The sequence below is a fragment of the Heterobasidion irregulare genome (assembly GCF_000320585.1).
Source record: "Heterobasidion irregulare TC 32-1 unplaced genomic scaffold scaffold_12, whole genome shotgun sequence".
In the NCBI taxonomy this organism is placed as follows: Eukaryota; Fungi; Basidiomycota; class Agaricomycetes; order Russulales; family Bondarzewiaceae; genus Heterobasidion; species Heterobasidion irregulare.
In genome coordinates, this window is record NW_009258208.1 from 1691762 (window position 1) to 1715160 (window position 23399).

The following is a 23399-nucleotide window of genomic DNA, read 5'->3' on the forward strand; positions in this document are numbered from 1 at the left end:
GGCTGGAGGGGATTGTCAGGCTCGGACAGAAAAACGAACTGTTGGGGAGGTGACGTATATGTACTACATCTAATGCAGCCAGATGTAGCCCCTGTATCAGGGCGTCTATTCATGATTGGCTCGGCCTTGTCTATTCTGACACCGTGACAAGGAAACCGGCTCCGACGATGAGCCTAAAGAAAAGGCGTAGTGGAGTCCGTGCGTCATGAGCATGCGAACTCAAGAATGAACGCGATGTTCTGTATTGATATGGACCTTGACATGCTCTGATTGTATGATCACAAGGCTCCTAGATATTCCTAGACACCCACCCTTCCATGCTTCCCCAAGCGTGCATATTGACAGCGGGCCGCTTCATGTAAATGGTAAAGGCATCTCTCATTCTCTTTGCGCCCGTCCCTATAAACCGCTCATACCTCGCATATGCGGCCTTGCGCCTCTGCCTCCTTCCTGCTTGGCCACTCACCCAAAGATAACACTTATCATGGGCATAGGTGACATCTCCTTTCCACTTGATCCCGACATCCTGCTTATTGACAACCTTTCGGTTTTGTCCCATAGTACAACGCCAGAATTGCTGCCAACCCAGTATGACTCGACAATACCTTTATCAGAGGCTCACTAATGAAATTCTCATCCAGTATGTGGTCGGCTCTTTTGCGTGTATAGGCGGTGGCCTTTTTGGGTTGGACATCTCGTCTATGTCTGGTGTGCTCAACGTGAGTGGTATTAGTTAGGTTAAGTCAGCAGTAAGATTGGTCCCTTATCATTGCATATTGAGCCTTCAGAACGATGCTTACCTGAAGACTTTCAGCTCAGTACGTGTCATTTAGCCTTGACAATTGCGTTGTCTGCTTACCTTGGGTCAATAAAGCCCGGTCCTAATGCTCAAGGTGCAATCGTTGCCGCCATGCCTGCGGGTTCGTTCGTAGGCGCGCTCGCCGTTAGTGCTCTTGCCGATAAATTCGGTCGCAAAAAGATTGTTATCCTTTCTGGTATCATTTGGGTCATCGGCTCGATTTTGCAGTGCGCTTCAATCGTAAGCATCTCTTATTCTGACAGCTTTTCATTCCATGACATAGGATCTTTCCCAGATACACAGAACCGAGGTATGCTAGTCATTGGTCGTATCATCTCTGGTATCTCTGTCGGCCTTGCGTCCGCTGTCGTTCCTGTTTATTAGTCAGAGATCACGGCTCCTCATATTCGGGGACGTCTCGTCGCCATGCAGCAATGGTCCATCACTTGGGGCATCCTCATTCAATACTTCATCCAGTTTGGCTGTTCCTATATCAATGGAGTAGCCTCGTTCCGAATCCCGTGGGGTCTCCAAATGATACCAGCTGTCGTTCTCTCTATGGGCATGCTGGTGTTCCCCGAATCTCCACGATGGCTCATTGATCATGGAAGGTCCATCTTCTCATATCAAATGGACACCTGACAAGCACTACCTGCTGATAAAATAGCACAGGGAGGATGAAGCACTCCAGATCCTCGTGGATCTTCATGGTGGAGGTAATCCCAACAATGCACTTGTGCAGCTCGAGTTTGAGGAGATCAAACAACAGGTCTACTTTGAGCGTATCGAGGACGCCAAGTCTTACTTGGATCTTTTCAAGCCTGGAATTTTCCGTCGTGTCGGGCTCGGCGCATCGCTCCAGATGTGGTCTCAGTTATCTGGTGTGAATACCATGATGTGATTTTATCTCGCTTTCTTCATCTTCATTGATACTGACTATGTGCCTGTAGGTACTATATCATCTACGTGTTCCAAGGCGCTGGTCTGACAGGTCGCCGTGGGAACCTGATTGCCGATTCTGTTCAATATGTTCTCAATGTTGCCCTTACTGGTTGGTTTCCCTAGTATGTGCTCAGTTACTTATGATATTGACAGACTTGACAGTACCCGCCATTCTCTACATTGATCACTGGGGTCGCCGCCCTATGCTTCTTGCTGGCACACTGTTCATGGGATTCTGGCTGATGCTCATCGGCGGTCTGCAAGGCAGATACGGACACTGGGGTACGGTTGGTACTAATCGCGTTTGGATCATTGAAGGACATGACAGTGTCACGAAGGGTATCATCGTCTACTCCTACCTCTTTGTGTGCAGGTGAGTGACAATCTCTCTTGTCTCTTGGTATTTCTGGTTCTTAGAACGCGATCCTAGCTTTGCAGTCACCATGGGTCCAGGTACGTCGTGCCATTGTCTCGTATAGATGTTTTTTAAACTTTTTTGCTAGTGTCTTGGACTTACCCGGCTGAAATATTTCCGATGCGCGTGCGTGTGAAGGCTGTCTCGTTATCCACCGCGACCAACTGGCTGTTCAACTTTGCGCTCGCATGGGCAGTCCCGCCTGGTTTAAGCTCCATCGCATACAAGACGTACTTCATCTTTGGTACCTTCAACTTTGCAGCCTTCATCCATATCTTGTTCTGCTTCCCCGAGATGGCAGGTCGGACATTGGAGGAGATCGAGGCTGTTTTCGAACAAGGCCATATTTTCACCGTGTGGAAGGTCAAAAAGGATGTGGAAAGGAAGACGCTCGAGGATGTTATTTCTCATCAAAAAGATGTAGTGGTTTGTACACTTCTGACTCTACATGACACCCCTCGCTGACATGTGTTATATATAGCACGATGATGCAAATGAGAAAATTGTTTAGGACCCCATGACCCCGGTCGTTCGCTTTATTTTTTGTTGTGTTTCAAAAATATTGGAGACTGTATGCCCCTTGCTCATTCCTTTCTTGTTGTCTTTGCGTTTCATGAATTGCAATATCTAGGACCATGAAATAAGCAATTGTCTGATTGTCTCAGTTGGGGATAGCAGGAAAGTGAACCATTGCATGCTAGCATTCAATTTCCACTCTCCATCTCGGCTGCACACTTCCTTGAAATGGTCCAATAAGTTTTGAACACAGCCGAATATCCAGTCCCTGATTTGTTAAAAATGGGGTGTATATTGGAGATAATGTGAATTTTGGCTGCTTTTACCGGATGAAGTAACTTGAGCTTGCCATCTTATAAAAGAGCCGGCATATGAGCATGATGAAAAACTACATTAGCAACTTGGTATGTTCCCTGGAGTGCCCCAAAATGCCCTAAAGAGATAATTCCATCAGGCTTTTAGGGCATTTTAGGGCACTTCAGACCACAGGTCATCAGGTATATGTTTTTACAAGCTTCAGGTCTTTAAGGAGGTTATTTCAGCTGGTTCAGAATGTTCAGTTAACTTAGGCTACTGTCACTCAGATATTCAATGGTTCAGGCCTGGTTAATATTTCAGAATATCAGTTCTTTTTTGCATCAGAAAGTCAGACCCCATAGAACTGTTAGACTGCCAGACTACATCTGGAAAACCACCCCTTTGTATTAAGCTCTAATTAGTTTTATTTATGCATAATTAAGAACAATTAGGATTAGACATTTTTAGCTTACCCCCCTCTAAACCTGTTCTAATTAGACATAATTTTCCTAAATTAGGAATTATTAGGATTCATTATAACTTGAAATTTCAGAAAAATAATAATAAATCAAGCATCATAGTTCTCATAGCCTTCTTATAGAGTCATGTTTAATAGAGCACTAGTTAAATACCTAAACACAGAATATACCTTACTACAAACTTGCCTTTTGACAGAGTTGAACCAATAACCTCATGTATACAAGCACCCAGAACAAATGCTCTAAGCTACTAAGCCACAAGGTCTAATATATTATCTTGGTAATCAGAATAAGTAAACATAATATAGGCAATCTCAATATTTCTGATTTTATTCAACATTTATCTTTCCTCTGTCTTATAAATAAACAGGTCAATAAATACCTAAAAAGTTAGGTTTTTTAGGATTTAGTTTAAACACTAGCTAAGAAGATAATAAACCAATGGAAAATAAATAATATACTTTATATAGGGTAAAAACAAATTATGGCATTTACATAATTTGGATCTAGAATATATAAAACTATGATTGAGTGTAATATTCAATAGGACTCTACTAGTATAGACAATACTACCTTAATTTGCAAATTTGATCAAAAACATGATTATGAACAATTAGCCATAATTAGCTCAAATTAGTATTATTAATAATTATGAATAATTAAGATCCAATAAGAGAGAGGGGTTTTCCAAATAGCCACTAGTAAGGTAGAGGGTGGGGACAAGGGTATATGTATGGCATGCCTAAATATAAATAAGCACAAGATTGTTGAAGGTGATCTTAATATGCTTAGTGCATATATTTTCTATGTGGCAGGCAAATATATCATTCTAGCACCACATACCAACATGACTGTCTTTTCCACAGCCTAATAGCTAAAGGAAAACACCAAGTTTGAGCATCTTCTGTATAACAAGGCAATGAACAATATAAATAGTGCTAAAAATTGTACTATCAATAGTGATAATGATTGTGTGCTGCACAAGATAGTATTGACCACTGTACTAATAGACAAGGTCTGCAAGGCTGTATGTAGCACATCCCTAAGCCTAACCCACACATTGTGTCCTATAATAACCAGTAGCAGGCATTAGCTAACAATGACAACTTTAATAATCTTGTGTGCAAGGCCAAGGTACCAAGGTCTTCATAGCCTCTTGTGGCAGCTGCCAAGCTGCCACCAAAGTGGCTAGGGGCATCAATGCACATTTCTCTCTTTCTATGTCCCTTTTAAAGGCAGCTAGAAAGTTAGCAAAAGAGCTACAAGATAATGGTGCAGGCATATATGAAGGAAAGTAATATGCTGAAACAGTATAGAATGTGCCACATCTTTACCTTCTCACTGATAGAGTAGTAGTACTTACTATTTCCTACTGCTAATTAAAGACTTCTTAGTATAGAATTAGTGCTAATATCATGAAATTAGAAACTAATCCAATGCTCACAATATATTGCTCACAATTAGGAAATTAGATACTTTTAGATGCTATTAACACTTTTAAATACTTTTAGACACTATTAGATATAATCCAGAGCTAATACAAGGGGGTGGTTTTTCAGATGTCTACAGTGGCACTACTATAACCCACCACACTCTCTATACTCCAAACATGGGCACACTTCTGCCAAGCTTTGTAGCTTGGCATACTCAAGACAGTAGGGCTTAGTAGTCATACAGGAGTTGTATAATATATCTAAGGCATCTATAATGCCTATGACACCTGCCAGTACACCATGAATTCATATTCACATTTGAATTAGGTATAGTGAGTGACCTATCTACAATATTATTGAGTGGTGCTTGAACACTGTCTGGGCATAGGTAGGCCTGTGGCCATATGCTGACCCAGATAGAGCTCTTTTCTAGGTAGCATAAGGAAATGTCTACTAAGTATAAATAGGATATAAGTTATAGATTCCTTATAGTCATACACTTGTAGCTTAATACAAATATGTCTACCTTACTGGCCTTTTGCATATTAACCTCAACTGTTCTTCTTGTAATATATAGACTACTTTTTCTCAATCTTCAATAAGTATTTTAGCTTTTGATAAGTCACTCTTCTCAAATTTGTCTTATGGAGTTCACTTAAGACACTGAGGGATTTTAATGCTGTAAAGTGAGGAAAAAACAGAAAAAAACAGAAAAAAATAACAAAAAATAAATAAGCTACAAAAGGAAATCTATGTATTTCCTAATATATACAGATTTACCTTCACCTTGATGGGCCTTCTCTATAATCATTCAAGGATATTTTATGTGCTTTCCTAGTGATATAGAGGCCTGGGCAGGCTGGTTATCATAATATGGATGAGCAGTGTTACGACTGCTCGTCGGTAACCCCAAGAGTAGGAGGTTCTTCCCTAGGTCACTCGTGGAGGATGTGTGGAATGGTGGTCTCGACTGTACGTGTAGCACAGGAGCCAGAAGTGTATTGCGATGTAGCAATGAGAGTAGACAGTGTGAAGACTGCCTAAGGATGAAGGAGTACTGTAGGAAGACAGTACCGAACGAAGTAGACAGTGTGAAGACTGCCTAAGAACGAAGAGAATAGACTGAAGATCGTCAGCCTATTCTATGGACCTTTTATACTACTTTAGGAAGTAGGGCGTGAGAATACCGAATATGTATCTGTAGGTATTCTCTAAGTCGTCTCTCTCAATAACGACTACTCTTGTGCTTCTCCGTTGGTCTCCTTCCGGCCAGGAGAGACTAGGAGGTTCATGCCCTGCGTGTGAGTAATTTATAAGGCGGCGTTCCATGCCCGCTAATACAATAGGCCCGTGATACTCGACCAACGATAAGGTGATCCGTTGGGAGTGGATGACCAAGGTTACTATCTGTACCTTGTTGTACGCCTCAACCTGTGAGGCCGCGTGATATTTGTGATGATCGTATCGGAATAGACCGCCGTGTAGGCCCGATAGAACGTGATCATAACAATACCCCCTTTCTACGTCCTATTCGCCTGGTAGGACCACGCCTTGCGTGTCATCGCCGCTCCATATACGATTTGCTTTCTTGATCCAACGATGGTCGCCGGATGCGACTTCCGGGACATGACTTCGTTTTCTGGGAGGAAGACCGACTTACGTCGTTTGATCCTCTAGGAGTTTTCCATCTCCGTTGAGCTGTTTGTTTGTCGAGGCACGAGGGTACCAAACCTCCGCTCTGTAGGGTGTTCTTCCTTCACCCGTGGGATTGATTTTGCCGCGGGTAAACCGCATCGCGGTCTTACTTCCAGCCCGCTTCTGGAACAGCATCAAGAAAGGCGTATGAATGCGAGTGGTGTGTGGATGAATAGAAATTCTAGCGTGTGGGTTCCGATTCGTGTCATCAGGTTCTTCTTCTTCCTTCTCCGAGGGCCAAACCTCAGTGTTTCCAGGATAGTCGTCTATCCTCATGATTTGTTGTTCCTCTTGACGACAGTGGATGGCGCCCATGGACAAGTAGGTTGATCGCTTTACGAAGGCTTAGGCCTACTTCTCCAGGCTACCAGTCGTGACGCCCCAAGCAGTATCGCTCCCATACGGTGAGCTCATCTCCGGTGAGGTTGCAGCCAAATCCCAAGCAGTATTGTCCCCATACGGTGGACTCATCTCCGGTGAGGCAGTTTACGGCGTCCAGAGTTTGTTTTTCACAAACGTGGGCCTATGGTGGGGAATACCACGTGTAGTGTTGGGTTCGAGGCAAGGATGTGAAGAGAATTAGACTTGAAGGGTGCAGCGAGGAATAAGGAGGAGTCTGACTCCTTTCCCAAGTCTGTCCTTCGCTTGCACGAATAGACATCAAGACCACAGCTGATATATTAGTCGGGTTGCGAGATATATCCACGACTGGCAGTTTAAAACGTCATGCGGGACGGTCCGTAGTTTATCGTCGTTTCGGACGACCCGTAGTTTAACGTCTTTGCGGACGTCAGTAGTTTTACATCGTCTTGGATGTTCTTCATCATCAACATGGAATACCTGTGGGGAAAAGATGTTTCTGCACGCCGGAATTTCCATCGGTGATGTGCATAGGGCCATAGACCAGACTTTGCCCGCTCCAGATTCCACTGAGGCATGATGGACGGTTTATGCTATATCAAACCGGATAACTTGTAACGCCTCAAGTTATGAGACCGCTCAGTTTAACGCCGTGAGGTAGGCGGACCTATTGTCTGACTGTGTCCCTCGAGTCACGATAGGCTTTTCCTCCGAGGATGAGGGTAGTTTAACGTCATCTCGGACGTTGTCGACACATTCTCGTCAAGAATGATGTCGACCGATGATCCCTGTGCCAAAAGGGACGAGTAGTTTAACGTCATTGCGGACGATTCAGCACCAGAGTGATGAATCACAACTCCTATGCGGTAAGGAGCACGTAGTTTAATGTCATTGCGGACCGATTGACACCATGGCGGTCAATCCACAACTCCTATGCGGTGAGGAGCAAATAGTTTACCATCATTGCGGACGCATTGGCGGCCAGGGGATTGGACGTCAATGACAACCCCTAAGTCCAGGGGCACTAGTTTAACGTCGTTGCGGACGCGCGGTATCTTGTCAAGATCGCCACGCACGATCCCTAGAACGAAGGGACAGTAGTTTTACATCATTCCGGATGCCCGTAGTTTACCGTCGTTGCGGACGTCAATGCCATTGGCCTCGAACAATCCCTATGTGGAAAGGGACAATAGTTTAGCGTCATCGCGGACGTTGTTTCGCCACAAATATTGTGGAAAAACAATGCTTAGTTTAACGTCATCCCAGACGCGACCTAGTTTTACGTCGTCGCGGACGAGTGGCGGAATAGACTTTGGGTGAGTGGCCCGCTCTTGTCGTTCTTCCGCTATGTGGGCCAGACGAGAGTCGTGTGACCTAGTCCCTTCCCACTAGATCTTCGACTCGAGGCACGTGTCCTAGTTGCCTCCTGACTAGGTCTTGGAGCGGAATTTCTTGTACTTCGACTCCAGGACTAGACTGAGCGCTCCATGAAGAGATGCTTGCTCTTCCATGTCCCCAGACCCCTCGCTTGGATTTTAACCAAGACGACCCGATATTCTTTTACCGAAAAGCGAGTGAATATCGGAAGCGCTTCGACCTTTTATAGGCAGGGTTCTGTGACGCGAGTCCTTCCGCGCTTCGCCAGAATGCAACCACGCTCCTTTGGTCAATGGTAGTTTAACGTCATCTCGGACGGGGATAGTTTTCCGTCGTTTCGGACGAGGGTAGTTTTCCGTCGTTGCGGACGAAGACTAGTTTAACGTCATTGCGGACCCTAGTAGTTTATAGTCATTGCGGACCAAGCCTTTGGTAGTTTTACATCGTTCCGGATGTAATTTTGTGGCCTCGCATCATTAGGAAGACTTGTGAGGTAGAGGCGGCCCGCTCTCTACATCATCTCATGCGCCAGCTGTAGGATCCCCTAATGCGGAAACGATCCTGTAAAACGGGAGATCCAAAGTGGGACGTCCCAAAACACCAGTCAGACCTTGACTGTGAGGGTTCACGATACGAGTTATGCATCATAATTTCTTGACTCGGACTTGCAACCGGTTATGTATGGGCACTTCGCTGTACCAAGGCGAAGGGCCTGCTTGTCGACACCTACGAGTAGAGTATATGTCATGTAGAGGGTTCCCTGATGCGGAAAAAACCCTGTAAAACTGAGGATCCAAATGGGACGCTCGATGCATCTGTCAGATTACTCCTTGACAGCGAGGATGTGAAAGGATTCCGCCGTAGGTCGTACGTGGAATTATGCCCGCTGTTGTCCTTGATTCGTACCATCATTTGAACCTAGGACTAATGGTCAGGTACTTCCCCTGCCTTCTTGTCTTTTCACAGTTTTAAGACATGCAGGTCCGATAGTTTAGACGTCATTCCGGACGCGGGGTAGTTTAACGTCTCTTTCGGACGAGGTCGTACAGTTTAACGTCTTGAGGGACGATCCTAGTTTTACGTCGTTGCGGACGATTGTAGTTTTACATCGTTTCGGATGTAGGTTTTGTGTCAGGGGAAGGAGTTCCTCAACTTCCTTACCCCCTTTCTTCTCCCTCTGCCCTGTTATTAGTCCGTTTAATAATCAAAGGGTCCTTGATAATCCCCGCCCCCTTCGTCAGGTCGGTGGTAGGGGTCAGCGTCGTCGTAATTTCCTGGATCGTCTAGAGCATCCCATGCATCGAGCTCAGATCGAGTCCAAGAGCTATTTCTTCGAGCCTCCGAACCAGCGCGGCGAGTTCTGCGGCTACTTCGGTTATCCTCTCTTTCGTTCGTACGAAATCGAGCACTAGGAGGAGGCGATCCAGGCCGGTGTCGAATACTCCGGCCAGCAGTTGTTCCGCGTCCGAGGGTTGCCTGGTTTCCCCGACTTCGCCTTCCCTCATTTCTTCGATAGACGGGCGGTTCCTCCTCGTCGGTATTTCCTTGGGATAAGGGAAAACCTCGTATCCGGTGAGAGGGGGGAGTCGCGGTATGGCTATGCGTTGTAGGAACCTCTCGTTGTCTCGGTGGAGGGCGCTCCACGATCGTACGCGGAACCCTTCTTGGATTTGATACAGACGTGGGATGTTCTCCGGGACGTGGTACGTTCCAAGTGACAACTCGGAAAGGGTCGGTTCTGCTTGGTTGGACGTTTCCCAGTTCTCCTCCGAAGAGGAGAGCTGGAAGGAGCTCTCGGTTGACATATTGGGAGAACTCGTCAGGGTGGATGAGGAGGGCTCGGGGTCGCCCGTCATTATGGGCGTACCAGGAGGCTGTGTCCGGGTCGGTTTGGAGGGCAAGCGTCCTGATCTGGAGACTGGCACTAGCCAGTCGTCGAGGTACGTCGCTATGTTCATTCCCGGGTTGTCCTGCCGAGAAGTTAGCGAGTCTTTGGAGGGCCATGGCTGTGGCCATTTGTATTACCGCGGAGATGGTGTTCCGCTGGAGGAGCGCGTCCGCGTGTCGCTCCAGTTCTCCGGTGTGAGGATCTGTACGAGGGGTAGGTCCTCCCATGGAGCTGGGAATCGGTCCACTAGTTGGTACTGGCGGAGGTGCAGTTTCTGATAGAACTGGTATTGGTTCAGCTTCTCCATGGCCTGGGAGTTGAGCTGCCGTTCTTGCTCGAAATCCCGAGGGACCTGCAACTCCACTAGGACGCGTGCCTTCACTAGGAGGTGGAACTCCCACTGGTAATGGGCCAAGGCTCGACTGGTTTCGGTCATCAGAGTTTCATGCCGTGGTGCATCTCGTGAGGCCCTCTCCGGTGAGGGTCTTCGGGTTCTTTCCCTTTCCTTGAACTTGCCATAGTCTTCGGCGTCGTCGTCGGAGAAGTTGTTGAGATGAGGGGTGAGGAGGACGCCGGTAGATCCTGGTTGTTGAGGACTTGTTCCTCTATCAATTCGTCCAGCATCTGGTCGGTGAGGACTTGTTCCTCTTTCCACTCGTTCGACATCTGGATTGGCGACCATAAGGACGACATCGGGGGAGGAGTTTCTGGATGGAGACGAAGCATCGTGGTCGTCGTGGAGGAGCATTCAAAAAGGGGAATGTGTTTGAGAGGGGGAAGAGGGTGAGAAGATGTTCTTGTTGGAGTCCTCTTGTCGCTCCTTTTATAATCTTTCGTCCCTCCTCTCAGGTTGTTCCCGGACGGGGTTTGTCTGGGTATTGGTCATGGAAATCTTTCATGGCTTCTTCCGCTGTTCCCTTTAGGAGAGTGTAGGGCTCCCAGGTGTTGTCTGCTTCGGGATATCCCATCCATTTGACCAAGTATTTGGTTCCCCGTCCTTGCCGTTTTGAATCCACGATCATTTCTACTTCATAATGTTCTTCATCGTTCAATACCTCCGGTATTGGTCGCGCGAAGTTTTCTCCGTGGGCTTCGGTTTCTCTATATTTGGTGAGCACGGCGGCGTGGAACACCGGGTGGATTTTCCACTGCGGAGGAATTTGGAGCTTGTACGCCAGGGTTCCTACTTTTCCCAGTATCTTGAAGGGGCCATATCGCCGAGGGGCGAGCTTGAACTTAGGATGGGTTGTCCGGATATGGGTTCCTTCTAACCATACTTGGTCTCCTTCCCCCTATTGGGGAAGTTTCCTGTGAAGGTCCCGGTCTTTGGCGTAATTGCTGGCTATTTGTAAGCTAGCAGCGGCTTCTTCCTGAACTTCTGAGATTGTCCTAATGCGTTCAGCTACCGCAGGTACCTTTGTCTCCAGCGCCGTGTCAGCTGAATAGGGGGGGTTGAAACCGTATAGCACTTCGAAAGGGGATCTCCCGGTGGCCGAGTGTTTCCGTGTGTTGTGTGAGAATTCGGCGAACGGCAAAAGGTCTACCCAATTGTCCTGATGGTAGTTGCAGAACGTTCTCAGGAATTGCTCGATCTCCTGGTTTACCCGTTCCGTCTCTCCATCTGTTTGGGGATGATACGCCGTGCTGAGAGCGGCGGTGATTCCTAGCCGTTTCCAGAGTTCTCGGGTGAATTTGGTCGCAAATTGAGGGCCCCGATCGGACACTATTTTGGTCGGCAGTCCATGTCGATTGAAAACGTTGTTTTGGAAAAGCACGGTTGTTTCTTCTGCCGTGATCGTTTTCTTGCATGGGGTGATGACTATGCCTTTTGACAGACCTTGATCTACTACCACGTTAATTGAGTCGAAACCTTTGCTTTCGGGTAGGTCCGTGACGAAATCTGTCGAGATGAATCGCCAAGGAACGTTGGTGGTTTCCAGAGGGTGGATAGGTGGGTGTGTCCTGTGTGTCAAATTCTTCGTAGATTGGCATATGGCACATCCATCCACATATTCGTGGACGAATTTAGTCATGTTTTGCCACCAGTAGTGTCGTTGCACTATTTCCAATGTTTTTGCTCTACCCGGGTGTCCTACCGCGGGTGCATCATGATGTGTTTTGACGATGAGTCTTCGGATGACGTCGTCTTTGGGGACGCATATGTGGCCGTTGCGTCTGGTGATTCCGTCTTCGTATGTCCAATGTCCCAATAATCCTCTCATCCCTTGTGGTCCTACTCTTAAGAGTTTTGCGAGGGCTACCCTCGTTAGGGCATCGTGTTCCGATTTCGAGTTTCGGATGAGGGAAATGAGGTTTGAGGAGGTGATTTCCGTGGATTTTATATGCCGTGTCGGGGACGGTTCTACCAATGTTTCGTCGGATTTGTTGAAAAGCTTGGCCGGGAGTAAAATTTGAGATTTGTTGTCAGATTCTACCCCCTCACTTAGGTCTGGACGCCTGGACAGAGCATCGGAGTGATTTGTTGATCCTGCTTTATAGCTGAGTGTAAAGTCGAATCTGCTCAAATAAAGGCTCCAACGGGCGTGTCGTCGTGATAGGTCTCGCGCCGTTTGGAAATGTTCCAGGTTTTTGTGATCTGTCCAAATCTCGAAGGGATGTCGTGCTCCTTCGAGGTAGTGATTCCAGTGTTCCAACGCTTTTATTATAGCCAAGAGTTCCTGGTCGTGAACATCGTAATTCCGCTCTGCTGGTGAAAACGATCCAGAGAGGAAAGCGACTGGGTGCCAGTCGCCATCTTTTCCTTCTTGTAGGAGGGTAGCTCCATAGGCGATTAGTGATGCGTCCGTTACTAATCGATATGGGTGCATGGGGTCTGGATAGTTCAAGACGGGTTTACTGATAAAAGCTTTCTTTAACCGTTCGAAAGCTTCTTGGCATTTTGCAGTCCAGTTCCATTTCTCGTCCTTTTTGGTAAGGTCGTGTAGGGGGCGCGCGATGAGTGAGAATTTGTCAATGAAGCGCCTGTAAAAATTCCCTAGGCCCAAGAAGGAGCGAATGTCGCGGACTGTGCGTGGGATTGGCCAATCTTTTATTGCGTCCACCTTTGAGTCCTCCATGGCGACATGGTCTTTTGAAATTGTATATCCCAGATATTGGAGCTTTTCCTTGTAAAACTCACATTTTTCGGGTTTCAAATATAGATCGTTGTCGCGTAGGATTTGGAAAACTTGGTTTAGGATTTTAACATGTTCCGCCATGGTTTTGGAGAAGACGAGGATGTCATCCATATATATGGTTATCTTCCGGGCTGTGATGAGCTCCCTGAAGATCATGTTCATCATAGCTTGGAAGGTGGCTGGCGAGTTGGTTAGGCCGAAGAACATCACCGTTGGTTCGTAAGAACCTAACGGGGTGATGAAACTCGCCTTCCACTCATCTCCCTCTTTGATGCGTATATTGTTGTATCCCCATCGCACATCCAATTTGCTAAAAATGATGGCCCCTTTTATCACGTCCAGTAGTTCTTGGATTAGTGGAAGGGGGCACACATTCGGGATGGTGTGCGAATTCAAATGGCGATAGTCCTGTACCGGGCGTAGTTTTCCATCCTTTTTTCCTATAAAGAAAAATGGGGCTGCTGTTTGCGAGGTGGATCGACGGATAGTTCCTCTTTCCAGATGTTCCTTGATGAATTTTCCTAATTCATCGTGTTTTTCTGGGCTCAGGGCGTAGATTTTGGGCACTTGAGGTTTGAAGGTTGGTTTTAAGTCGATGGCATGATCCCAGTAAGTGTGTTCTGGGAGTCGCTGCGACTTTCGTTCGCTAAAGATGTCCAAAAATTCGTGATGCGCCTTGGGAACTCTTTCCTTTAGATTGGTGACGATAATTTCGTCTTCCAGGTCTTGGTCGAAGCTGGCAAATCCTGACGGTTCGGGGGCCAGTTTCCGAATAACTGGGTCCCGGGTGGCCTGTTTTCCTGAGGGTTTGTCTGGGAGATCAGGTTCTCCCCCGTTTGGTGAAAGAGATGGCTTGTCTTGAGCCTTTCGTTTCTCTTCTGCGTATTTCCTTATGTCCTTTAGGAGCCATTTCCTTTTGAGGTATGCTCGTAGTTGGACGCCAAACGTTCCGCTGTGATCGCGGAGTCCTACATCTTCCGATAGTCTTCGGAGATGTTCGAGGCGCTGTTTTTCGCGCTCATTGATGCGTGGTTTGTGCCGTGGCTCCACGTCTGATAACCGCCTACTGTATGGCGGTTCTTCCCTTGCCCTAGTGAACCCATATGGTTGCTGGCATTTTTGGGGGCACCGATCGAAGTGCACTTCACGTCGCCTCCACTCGATGGAGGGATCGTGGTATTTCAGCCAATCTGTTCCTAGGATAAGGTCGTCTTTCCCTAGATTGGAGATAAACATCTGGACGCGCTCGGTATGCGTTCGTCCACAGATGTCCCGAATGGTGAGGTTTACATCCAAGGCGGATCGGATGAGACCTGCTTTATTGATGGTGTCATCGACATTCCGGACGCGAATGGGGTTGTTGAGTATGTAGGTGGGGAAACGATGTCTTTTGACCCAAGTTTCGTTTACTATAACCCCTTCGCATGCCGAGTCGATGGTTGCCTTTGCTCCAGCGTTTTGACTCCTGTTTGATACTTTCACGTTCAGGCGTATGGGGGTGATGATACGGTCGTTCATTGCTCCGATACGAATACAAGTGCGGGCATCAAATTCGGGTCGTCCTTGACCTCTCTCCTTCGCTGGCGAGGGAGAGGTCAGGAAAAACGCTCCGCGTGTCCCAAGATCACTTCTCTTGCTTCATCTTCCCCTAGTTCTCCGAGTACTGCTCCGATTCGAGCAGAATGACTGACGCTTCCGTCTCCCCGTCGTCCGTGAGGTAACATAGCGCGTTGCCCATGGTTCGTTTGGGGTCGTCCGGATGAGGTAGAGTGAGGACGTTCCATCGAAGGACCAGGTTGTGGTACCCGCTGGTCGTTGCGAGGGACATCCTCTGTCTCCATTCCTCGATATATTCCCACTTGGTTTCCCATAGCGGGTGCGTCGTCTTCTCCTTCCAAATCAACCGCGCGGTTTCTTCTCCCTGTCGTGCCCATGCGTCTCTTCGAGTTTCCTCGAGTCGGTTGAACGCCTCTGCGTCGTGACGGGCAGTCAGTATTCCAGTGTCCTGTTTTTCCGCAATGGTAACAGGCGCTTGGAGGCTTGCCGTCATATTTCCGTTTTTGGCTAAGGGCATTGCGCTTGCGTGTCGCGTCAATGTCCATGTCAACGACTTGGTTGTTCATTCTACGAGGGGCGTTTGTGGAATTGTAGCGGGGAGAGATTTGGTTATGAAAACGATTCAGATAATCGCTTCGAAAGGAGGTGGAGTTGGCTAGGATGGCTTTTTGAGCTGTTCTGGCTCGCAGCCGTCCATCTATTTCGCAGGCTGTATTGATCCAGTCTTGAATGGTATCCTTTGGTTGGACTTCCTTGTCGTAAATTTTGTCCATGACGCGCGGGTCTAACCCGCGTTGGAAGTAAGGGACCTGCTCTTTATCGGAGATGTCGGCATCGGCGGCGATGAGAATGAATTGGTTGGAGTATTCATCAACCGTCATTCGTCCTTGGGAGAAGGCCATGAGTGCGCTTCGCGCTTTGTCGGTCTTGCCCGTCTCCCTGAACTGTAATTTGAACTTGGCTAAAAAGTCCTTCCAGGTGCCTAGATCGGTAGGTGGATCTGCTCCTACTGATTTGAGGAGGAAGTTCTCCGCCCAAGCTCCTGCCGTGCCGTGTCTCATGCATGAGAGCACAAGGGATATTTTGTCTTGATCGGTCTTGTACCGATCGGATTCTGCTGCGAAAAGAAGGAGGCATTGGAGCATGAATTTCTGGGATTCAATGCGGTCGCCTGTGTAATTGTCTGGGAGTTTGACTTTTCCTCTTCCGGGTTGTACTGTCGCGGAAGGGGTGTTTGTAGAAGTCGAAGCTTGTCCCGACATTTCGGCGAGTGGTTCGTTTCGGGTGTTGATCGGTGTTTGGTCTGGTGAGTCGGAGTCTGATTCCGAGGTTGTTTCCTCTTGCTCCGAGTCTTCGGGGATTACCGGCGCCGGTTCCCTGTATTGTGGGGCTAGTTCCCACTGAGCTTCTGTTTCGTTCCAAATATCCTCTTCTTCTGTTCCGTCTTCAAGGGTGAAGTAATAACGCCCGTTTCGGTATGAGCAGTTATTGTAATTCGGAGGGGCAGTTCCGTTATTGTCTTCGTAGACCCAGAAGTCCCCTTCGCGCCGGATAGGGCGATTGTTGTGACGGAGTTGATTATTGATACGTCTAGTGCCGGGTGGGTATTCCTGGCCTAGGTCTTGCTCCAGAGTGTGTGCAGTAACGCTTTCTCAATGGGGGTCTATATCCCCACTGAGCAAGGTTATGAGAGAGAGTGTGGCAGCAAGCTAGTGCGAGCAAGGTAGGGGCAGAAGAGTCTATTCTAGTGTTACGACTGCTCGTCGGTAACCCCAAGAGTAGGAGGTTCTTCCCTAGGTCACTCGTGGAGGATGTGTGGAACGGTGGTCTCGACTGTACGTGTAGCACAGGAGCCAGAAGTGTATTGCGATGTAGCAATGAGAGTAGACAGTGTGAAGACTGCCTAAGGATGAAGGAGTACTGTAGGAAGACAGTACCGAACGAAGTAGACAGTGTGAAGACTGCCTAAGAACGAAGAGAATAGACTGAAGATCGTCAGCCTATTCTATGGACCTTTTATACTACTTTAGGAAGTAGGGCGTGAGAATACCGAATATGTATCTGTAGGTATTCTCTAAGTCGTCTCTCTCAATAACGACTACTCTTGTGCTTCTCCGTTGGTCTCCTTCCGGCCAGGAGAGACTAGGAGGTTCATGCCCTGCGTGTGAGTAATTTATAAGGCGGCGTTCCATGCCCGCTAATACAATAGGCCCGTGATACTCGACCAACGATAAGGTGATCCGTTGGGAGTGGATGACCAAGGTTACTATCTGTACCTTGTTGTACGCCTCAACCTGTGAGGCCGCGTGATATTTGTGATGATCGTATCGGAATAGACCGCCGTGTAGGCCCGATAGAACGTGATCATAACAAGCAGACCAATTTTCTGACATTGATGCAATATAAAGAAGTGATAAAGAGAGAGAGATTTGGTAAAATCTCACTGTATTAAGAGTAGGATGGATATATGGGCAAACAGAGTCACCATGATCTTATTTGATGCAAATAGTAGTATAGTGTTCAAGTTGTTTCCAGCCTTGTTGCTTGTATCCTACATTTACTATCACTAGAGTAATGTTGAGAGATTGCAGAGTCATTATAATAGAAAAAATCCTGAGACCTCATTTTTTTGTCTTTTTCTTTGATTTTTGTATAGGTAGTTGCTATATAACTCCCTATATCATATTTCACTGTCAATGAGACAAACAGAGAAGGGGTGCTGTTGCCGGAGCCTTTGCACTCAGGTGTATGGTTTTCACTAGTGTTTGGAAACCTTGGCTGTGCCGCGCGGCATATGCCGCTAGGAGCCAAGCACGTGAGTTCAAACTCCGGACAAGCACGGCGATGTTAGACGGCGAGCGTGCGCCATGCCGCCGCACAGCGGAGATTGAATTTCCGCATGTATCTTCCACCGGTTTTACCCCTTGACAACAGTGTCCTCATTTTTTAGTGATTTGTTTTGACAAGGCTTAGTCAAAAGTGTACTATACATGTAAACGGACTGAATTGATACGCTGGCACTTTCTCCTACTCAAAATGAGGTCTTTGGTGTTCCTCGGAAAGATCTCGGATGGCGCCTGCACACGCCATGCCTGCATTTTGACCACATTTCGACTTGTATCTCACCATGCGCTCCTTGAACAATGACATGGTTTGAGAGCCAGAACGTTCTTTAATTTTCCTTATTTGAGAAATAAACCCGAAAGAAGCACGTTAAGGATTGCATGTTCCAAATTAGATTTACGAACACTGGTGTGTTTCCGAACACCACTCCAGTGATAGTATCAGTTTCAATACACCTCATTGGAGAGTCAGCTAATCAACAACTTTGATCACACGCAAAAACATGGTGACAAGAGACTGAATTGTCAGTGCGCGAGGGAAAGATTGAATAACATGGTGAAGCATCAGAAATATTCTAGCCACGGATAAGAGAGGCCTGAGTCTTCGTGAGCGAATCGGCAATTCCTAAAAAAGTCTCAGCCAGTTGAATCTACCCGGCAATTCGTCAGCAAATGGATATGGATGGGAAAATGAAGCATACTGTATCTAGAGCATCCGTGTAGGAGCAAGGAATGGCCTTTGCTGAAGACATCTAGTCCTGCGGAGCGTCTTTATACACTTCCTGAGCAATCTGAACCATGCGACGTAGGCTATAGGAGCTTTGATCTTGTCCAAAAGATATAGCATGGAAAGATAAGGGTTTCCTTGATAGGTGTGGGTGAGGCCTTTAGATCTAAAGAGGCGGTGTATCGTACTGGAGTATTAGGCTTACCCTAATGTGACTGCCTTCCGGCAAATATCGTAAACTGTTGTGTCGCTGACCTGAGCTTCGCCATCGCTCAAGAAAACCAACACGGGAGCCCTACGCACAATTTCAGTGACAAGGGTTCCAGAGCTGACAATTTCACCAACCTTTCAGGACTGAAAGAAGACTGCATTGCCTTTTGAGCATCTTTCAACGCAGCCTCAAAGTTGGTGTATGAACGCTCTTCTTGTGTGAGTATAAGGTTGAGAAGTTGGTCAGGCGTGCTGGAGAAGTCATTTACGACTCGAGTCTGATTGTGAAGATCAATACACGGAATCTGTCAACGGCACTCTTTGAATGCTTACTTGTGATGATCTGCTAAAGGTAACCACGGAGTACGCATCACGCCGAGCGCCATTTGCAGACTGAACAACAGCTTGGCGCACAGACCAGAAACCATACAGAGCGGAGAGAACAGCACCGTATCTGTTATTGGCTTTCTGAGAGATCAATTGGTACGACGGAGTGTTGGACAAGGGCCGACAATCTGGCTGCATCATAGACCATGAACTTTGAAGGAAGTAGAATTGGCAAATGAATCATCCCTTCTGACTCAATCATGAGGTTTACCTGTCAATCACGAAGATGCTGGGAATGTGAAGGGTTAACGATTGCGCATCTGCCGAGATCGTTCGAAAGACATACACATGGAAAGACTGCCGCAACACTACTGGATTTGCACAATTGAAAGAGTGCCCATCGTGCGAAACATACCCGAGTGCACTATCCGGAGCTGTGTCAAGGGACAGAGGTGCATGGAAGATCTCCTTAGTGCAGAAAGACTGCGATCCCGTGGTCGCATGTTCTGAGCCTGAAGAAATGACTTTATAATTTAAGTTAAATAAAATAGAGGTTTACGCACCTCCGCACATCGAATCACTTCAATTTTTTACCTGTTAGAAAAATTAAAGTGAAGAGGCTGTGGAGACTGACCATTTCGCGAATTCCACTTGTTCTTCATGCGAGAAAGGATCTGAGAAGTCTAGATAAGGACTAACATAGGACAGAAACTGACAAAGAGAATTTGGTACCCTTGAAGCCTATGAGTGATGCTAGTTAAATATCAGCTTGAACAATTTGAGACCTGGCCATACCAAGGCGTGCCCAGTGTAGACGATGAGATATCCAATCTTTCTCGCGATCTGGGGATGGATGCATTCTCGTGGCAGTAATATGTTATACTTCAGTGTCTCGGCAAGTCTCTCCCACTGTGCTGCGACTGCAGAAGGTAGATTAAATACAGACCAAGAAATGATTGAAATGATATACCAGAAATCAATGTGCGCGTGACGTCCCTGCGATGTACAAACCTACTGCTTGGTGAGTGTCACATGAATTTGAGGTGTCAGATACTTTGAAATCACCATATTGCACAGCATGGGAGTGCCATCATCGCCAGATCCAAACCTATGGCCATCCAATTCGACAGAATCATCAGGCGAATCAACCACCCATTTTGCTGCGGTCATTGACCCATGGTGTGTCTCGTGGAGGTTTTGAGAGTGTCCTATGGCTCCGGTTCAATTAGGCACCAGTGGTCACAATGCTTTACTCACCAATTGGCAGGGTACAAAAATATTCGCATTGACTGCACCTTTCCTCACAGAAATGGAAAGGCTTCTCGTCTGCATTGTGCTTGTGCACGCCTGTATGGGAGGTTGATCCAGGCAAGATGGGGATCATGCAAGCAAGGCGACGCGAGACTTGTGTGTACTGCGTAGGGATTCAATAGGGGAACTGCACGTTAGATTTTCAGGCGTAACCAAACCTTGGTGAACTGAAAGCTTTCATGTACCCCGCTGAAATCAGCTACGATCTCAGAGGGCTGCGTTTCGATGTAGCAGATACCCGGGAGCTCACAAAGATGTGGACATGTGTGATTTTGCCTATAGAGAGTGAGTGTATTGTCGACACATTCATGGAATGAGAGCTAGCTACCCGCAGAGATGGGTCACACCGCTATCTAATCCATGGAAATGGTTAAGTGCACTGCACGAACGACCACATCTACATACAGATAAGGCTCAGATCACAACTATGCAATTATGGAAATATAGACAAGAAACCCACAATTCGCATACGATAGGGCACGACTGTACTTTCTCGCAGGCATGGTCTTCGTGTGGCACATCCCATGGCATCGTGCATAGGCCTCTGCATGTATACAGTGAACCAGACGCGGTAGGTGCATTCTGTAATGCACAAGGCTAGAGGAACTTTCAATTACTGTCCTCAATAATCACAGTATACTGATCTTACCCTTCCACACAAATGCGTGCGGGCAGAACACATGTGCATAGACTGTAAATGGTCTATCGGCTAAGGGCATAGTTAGGTTGATTAGTTGATCACCTCGTTCTACTGACCATTGTCACGCCTACCAGATTGCAACTATGCATACACCCACGTTTCCCTTCTAGAGAACAGGGTTTTCCACACGAGTGAGCACTAATTTCACACCTGTATAGAGATATTAGTTTTAACGAGTAATCCTTGGATCGCACGATACGGACATATGTTGCCCTGCGTGCCCAGCGCTGTACGAGGCGAGATGATAGATCATAGATAATTCACAATGGTGATATGCCACTCACGGTAATCCACAATCTTTTGGCGCGGAATGCTCCTCAACGATCTCGCATTGGCGCCAGCACCTATGTAATGTACCACATGCATGATCTAATGGATGATTCTTTGGACGAATGCACAAGAGACTGCAATCTGCACATTCGATACCGCACACCTGCGCCGAAGCAGAGACGTCGAGATACGCGACATCTGCTGCATGATACAGAAGCTGAATGTCATTGTTATCCCGGAAACGCGTGGTATTGGCAGTTATCCAGTCACGGACGTGCTGGATTCGGGCCTCGAGTAGCTCTGAGAGGCGATGCTTGAGTGCGTTGATCCAATCGGTTTCCGGGGAAGAGAATCGATCTGGAATATGCTCTTGGCATTCGTCTATCAAGGACTGCAAGATGGCCTCTCGAGATAGCCAATTCGATTCTTGATCCACTGAGGGGTCGGGAACAAAGAAGAGTATGCCAGAATCATGACTCTTAATGGGGGTGTCTGAGTCAATATCCTTATAAATCTATCAGCCAGCCATCATTGAGCTTGAGCAGCACAGACAGTCATTCACCTTCAATGATTCGCAGTCGGGCTCTAGTGTCGACAAGCCGCAAGAGAGAGCTATCGGAAGCAATGATGTCAAAACACACGTACGATGTGATGCTAGGTTCTCTACAGTTTCCCAGAGTGAATCATGGTTAAACAAAATTGGTTCCCCATATTAAGCACTCACGGTCTAAAGCACCTCAATCGTTGGCCTGCACGTGTTGTTAGCATAAAGAACAGGCGTGATTTGTCAAAACCCAACCTTGAGCTTGGCCATCAATGTCTTAAGAGTGTGTAAGAAGACACCTGCGCTACTATGGGATACATGCTGTTGCTTGAGTTGCTTTTTAAGTTGCCCAAACAGACTGTAAAAGCGGGGGCTGTTGATCACCGGCCTGTTTCTTGCTATCAATGACAGAGCACATCATGCAGAAACGGAACTGACCATGGAACGATGTTGATTCTGCCACGGTGCAAGCGAGAGATGAAATTCTCTTCCTTTTCATCTTCGACAATCTTCTGAAATTTCAGACTGAATCTAGAAGTCAATAGCCACACATGACGTAAGTTGGTATGTTTGAAGGTTGAATGACCTGTCACAAACTCATTGACAATTTCTCGTGCATCAGAATCAACAACATCGCGTATAATGATGCAGAGAGTTCCGTTGAAGATTCCTGGATTAGATGCCGGATCCAGGATAGATGAAGATGATTGGAAGCTCTAAAACATAGTTGAGAAAAAGAAGCGACAAAAGCAGACCATAAATGCACTGTAAAGAGCCCGGTGATGTCTCGGGAGAGAGCAAAATTATTACGGAACAACACCTACAGGTAGTGAGCATCGTCAGACTTCGTAATCATAGGGATTTCTTTCACTAGATTAGAGATTGCGGTGTTGAAGAGAACCTGAAGGAGCTCGCTTCAATTTTATCAAGGAGCAAATAATATAGCACACCAGCAATGCGTCCTCTTGAGGGCTCCTTTCAATTGAGTGCACCCCTAGAATGCCCACAGTCTAAGTGTAATCATTACAGTTGAATTGGATACAATTTACCTTCGAAGTCGAGAGCTACAACGAGAGCACTGTGAGTCGGAGTCACAGACATCCACACACCTTCGGTCTGATTCACATTATATATCCATCACTCCTGCGTACAATTTAGAAGAAACTGACCGTTCGCATCGCTGACCCAGCAAACGATGTATCCACGAAATGATTCAAAGCATAGCTCTTTCCGACAGATTGTTCGCCTAAAACCCATGATGCGGTGGTGAGGCTCGGGGGTGTGAGTAGAGACAAAAAGAGACTGACCCATCGAGCTGACCACTCGAACCGGCTACGACACCCATCAGCCTGTTAGCTTTCGAGTAGACATGAGATCATGATGGGCTCTTGCCTTCGAGACCATATATGATTGAAACAGTGACTCATACCATCCTAGACTCAGCGAATCGACAATCTGTCCGACATCTGCACCGAGCAATTCTCGTTCGTACTCCGGACTCCATATTCCGTCCTTCAATGGGATAAATCTGTTCTGGCGAGTGACAGCGAGATGCAGCGGAATCAGGCACAG

At 47.0% G+C, this 23399-nt stretch overlaps 1 protein-coding gene across 1 annotated transcript in view; it reads left to right on the plus strand.

The window, feature by feature from the left end:
- The first annotated feature begins 433 nt into the window (after window positions 1-433).
- The window catches only part of HETIRDRAFT_148374 (MFS sugar transporter), a 31168-nt gene continuing 8202 nt past the window's right edge, over window positions 434-23399 (plus strand). The window contains exons 1-3 of the mRNA XM_009554163.1: window positions 434-490; window positions 562-588; window positions 642-719. Coding sequence (XP_009552458.1) covers window positions 485-490; window positions 562-588; window positions 642-719 — 111 coding nt within the window. The 5' untranslated portion in view covers window positions 434-484. The remainder of the gene's footprint in view (window positions 491-561; window positions 589-641; window positions 720-23399) is intronic.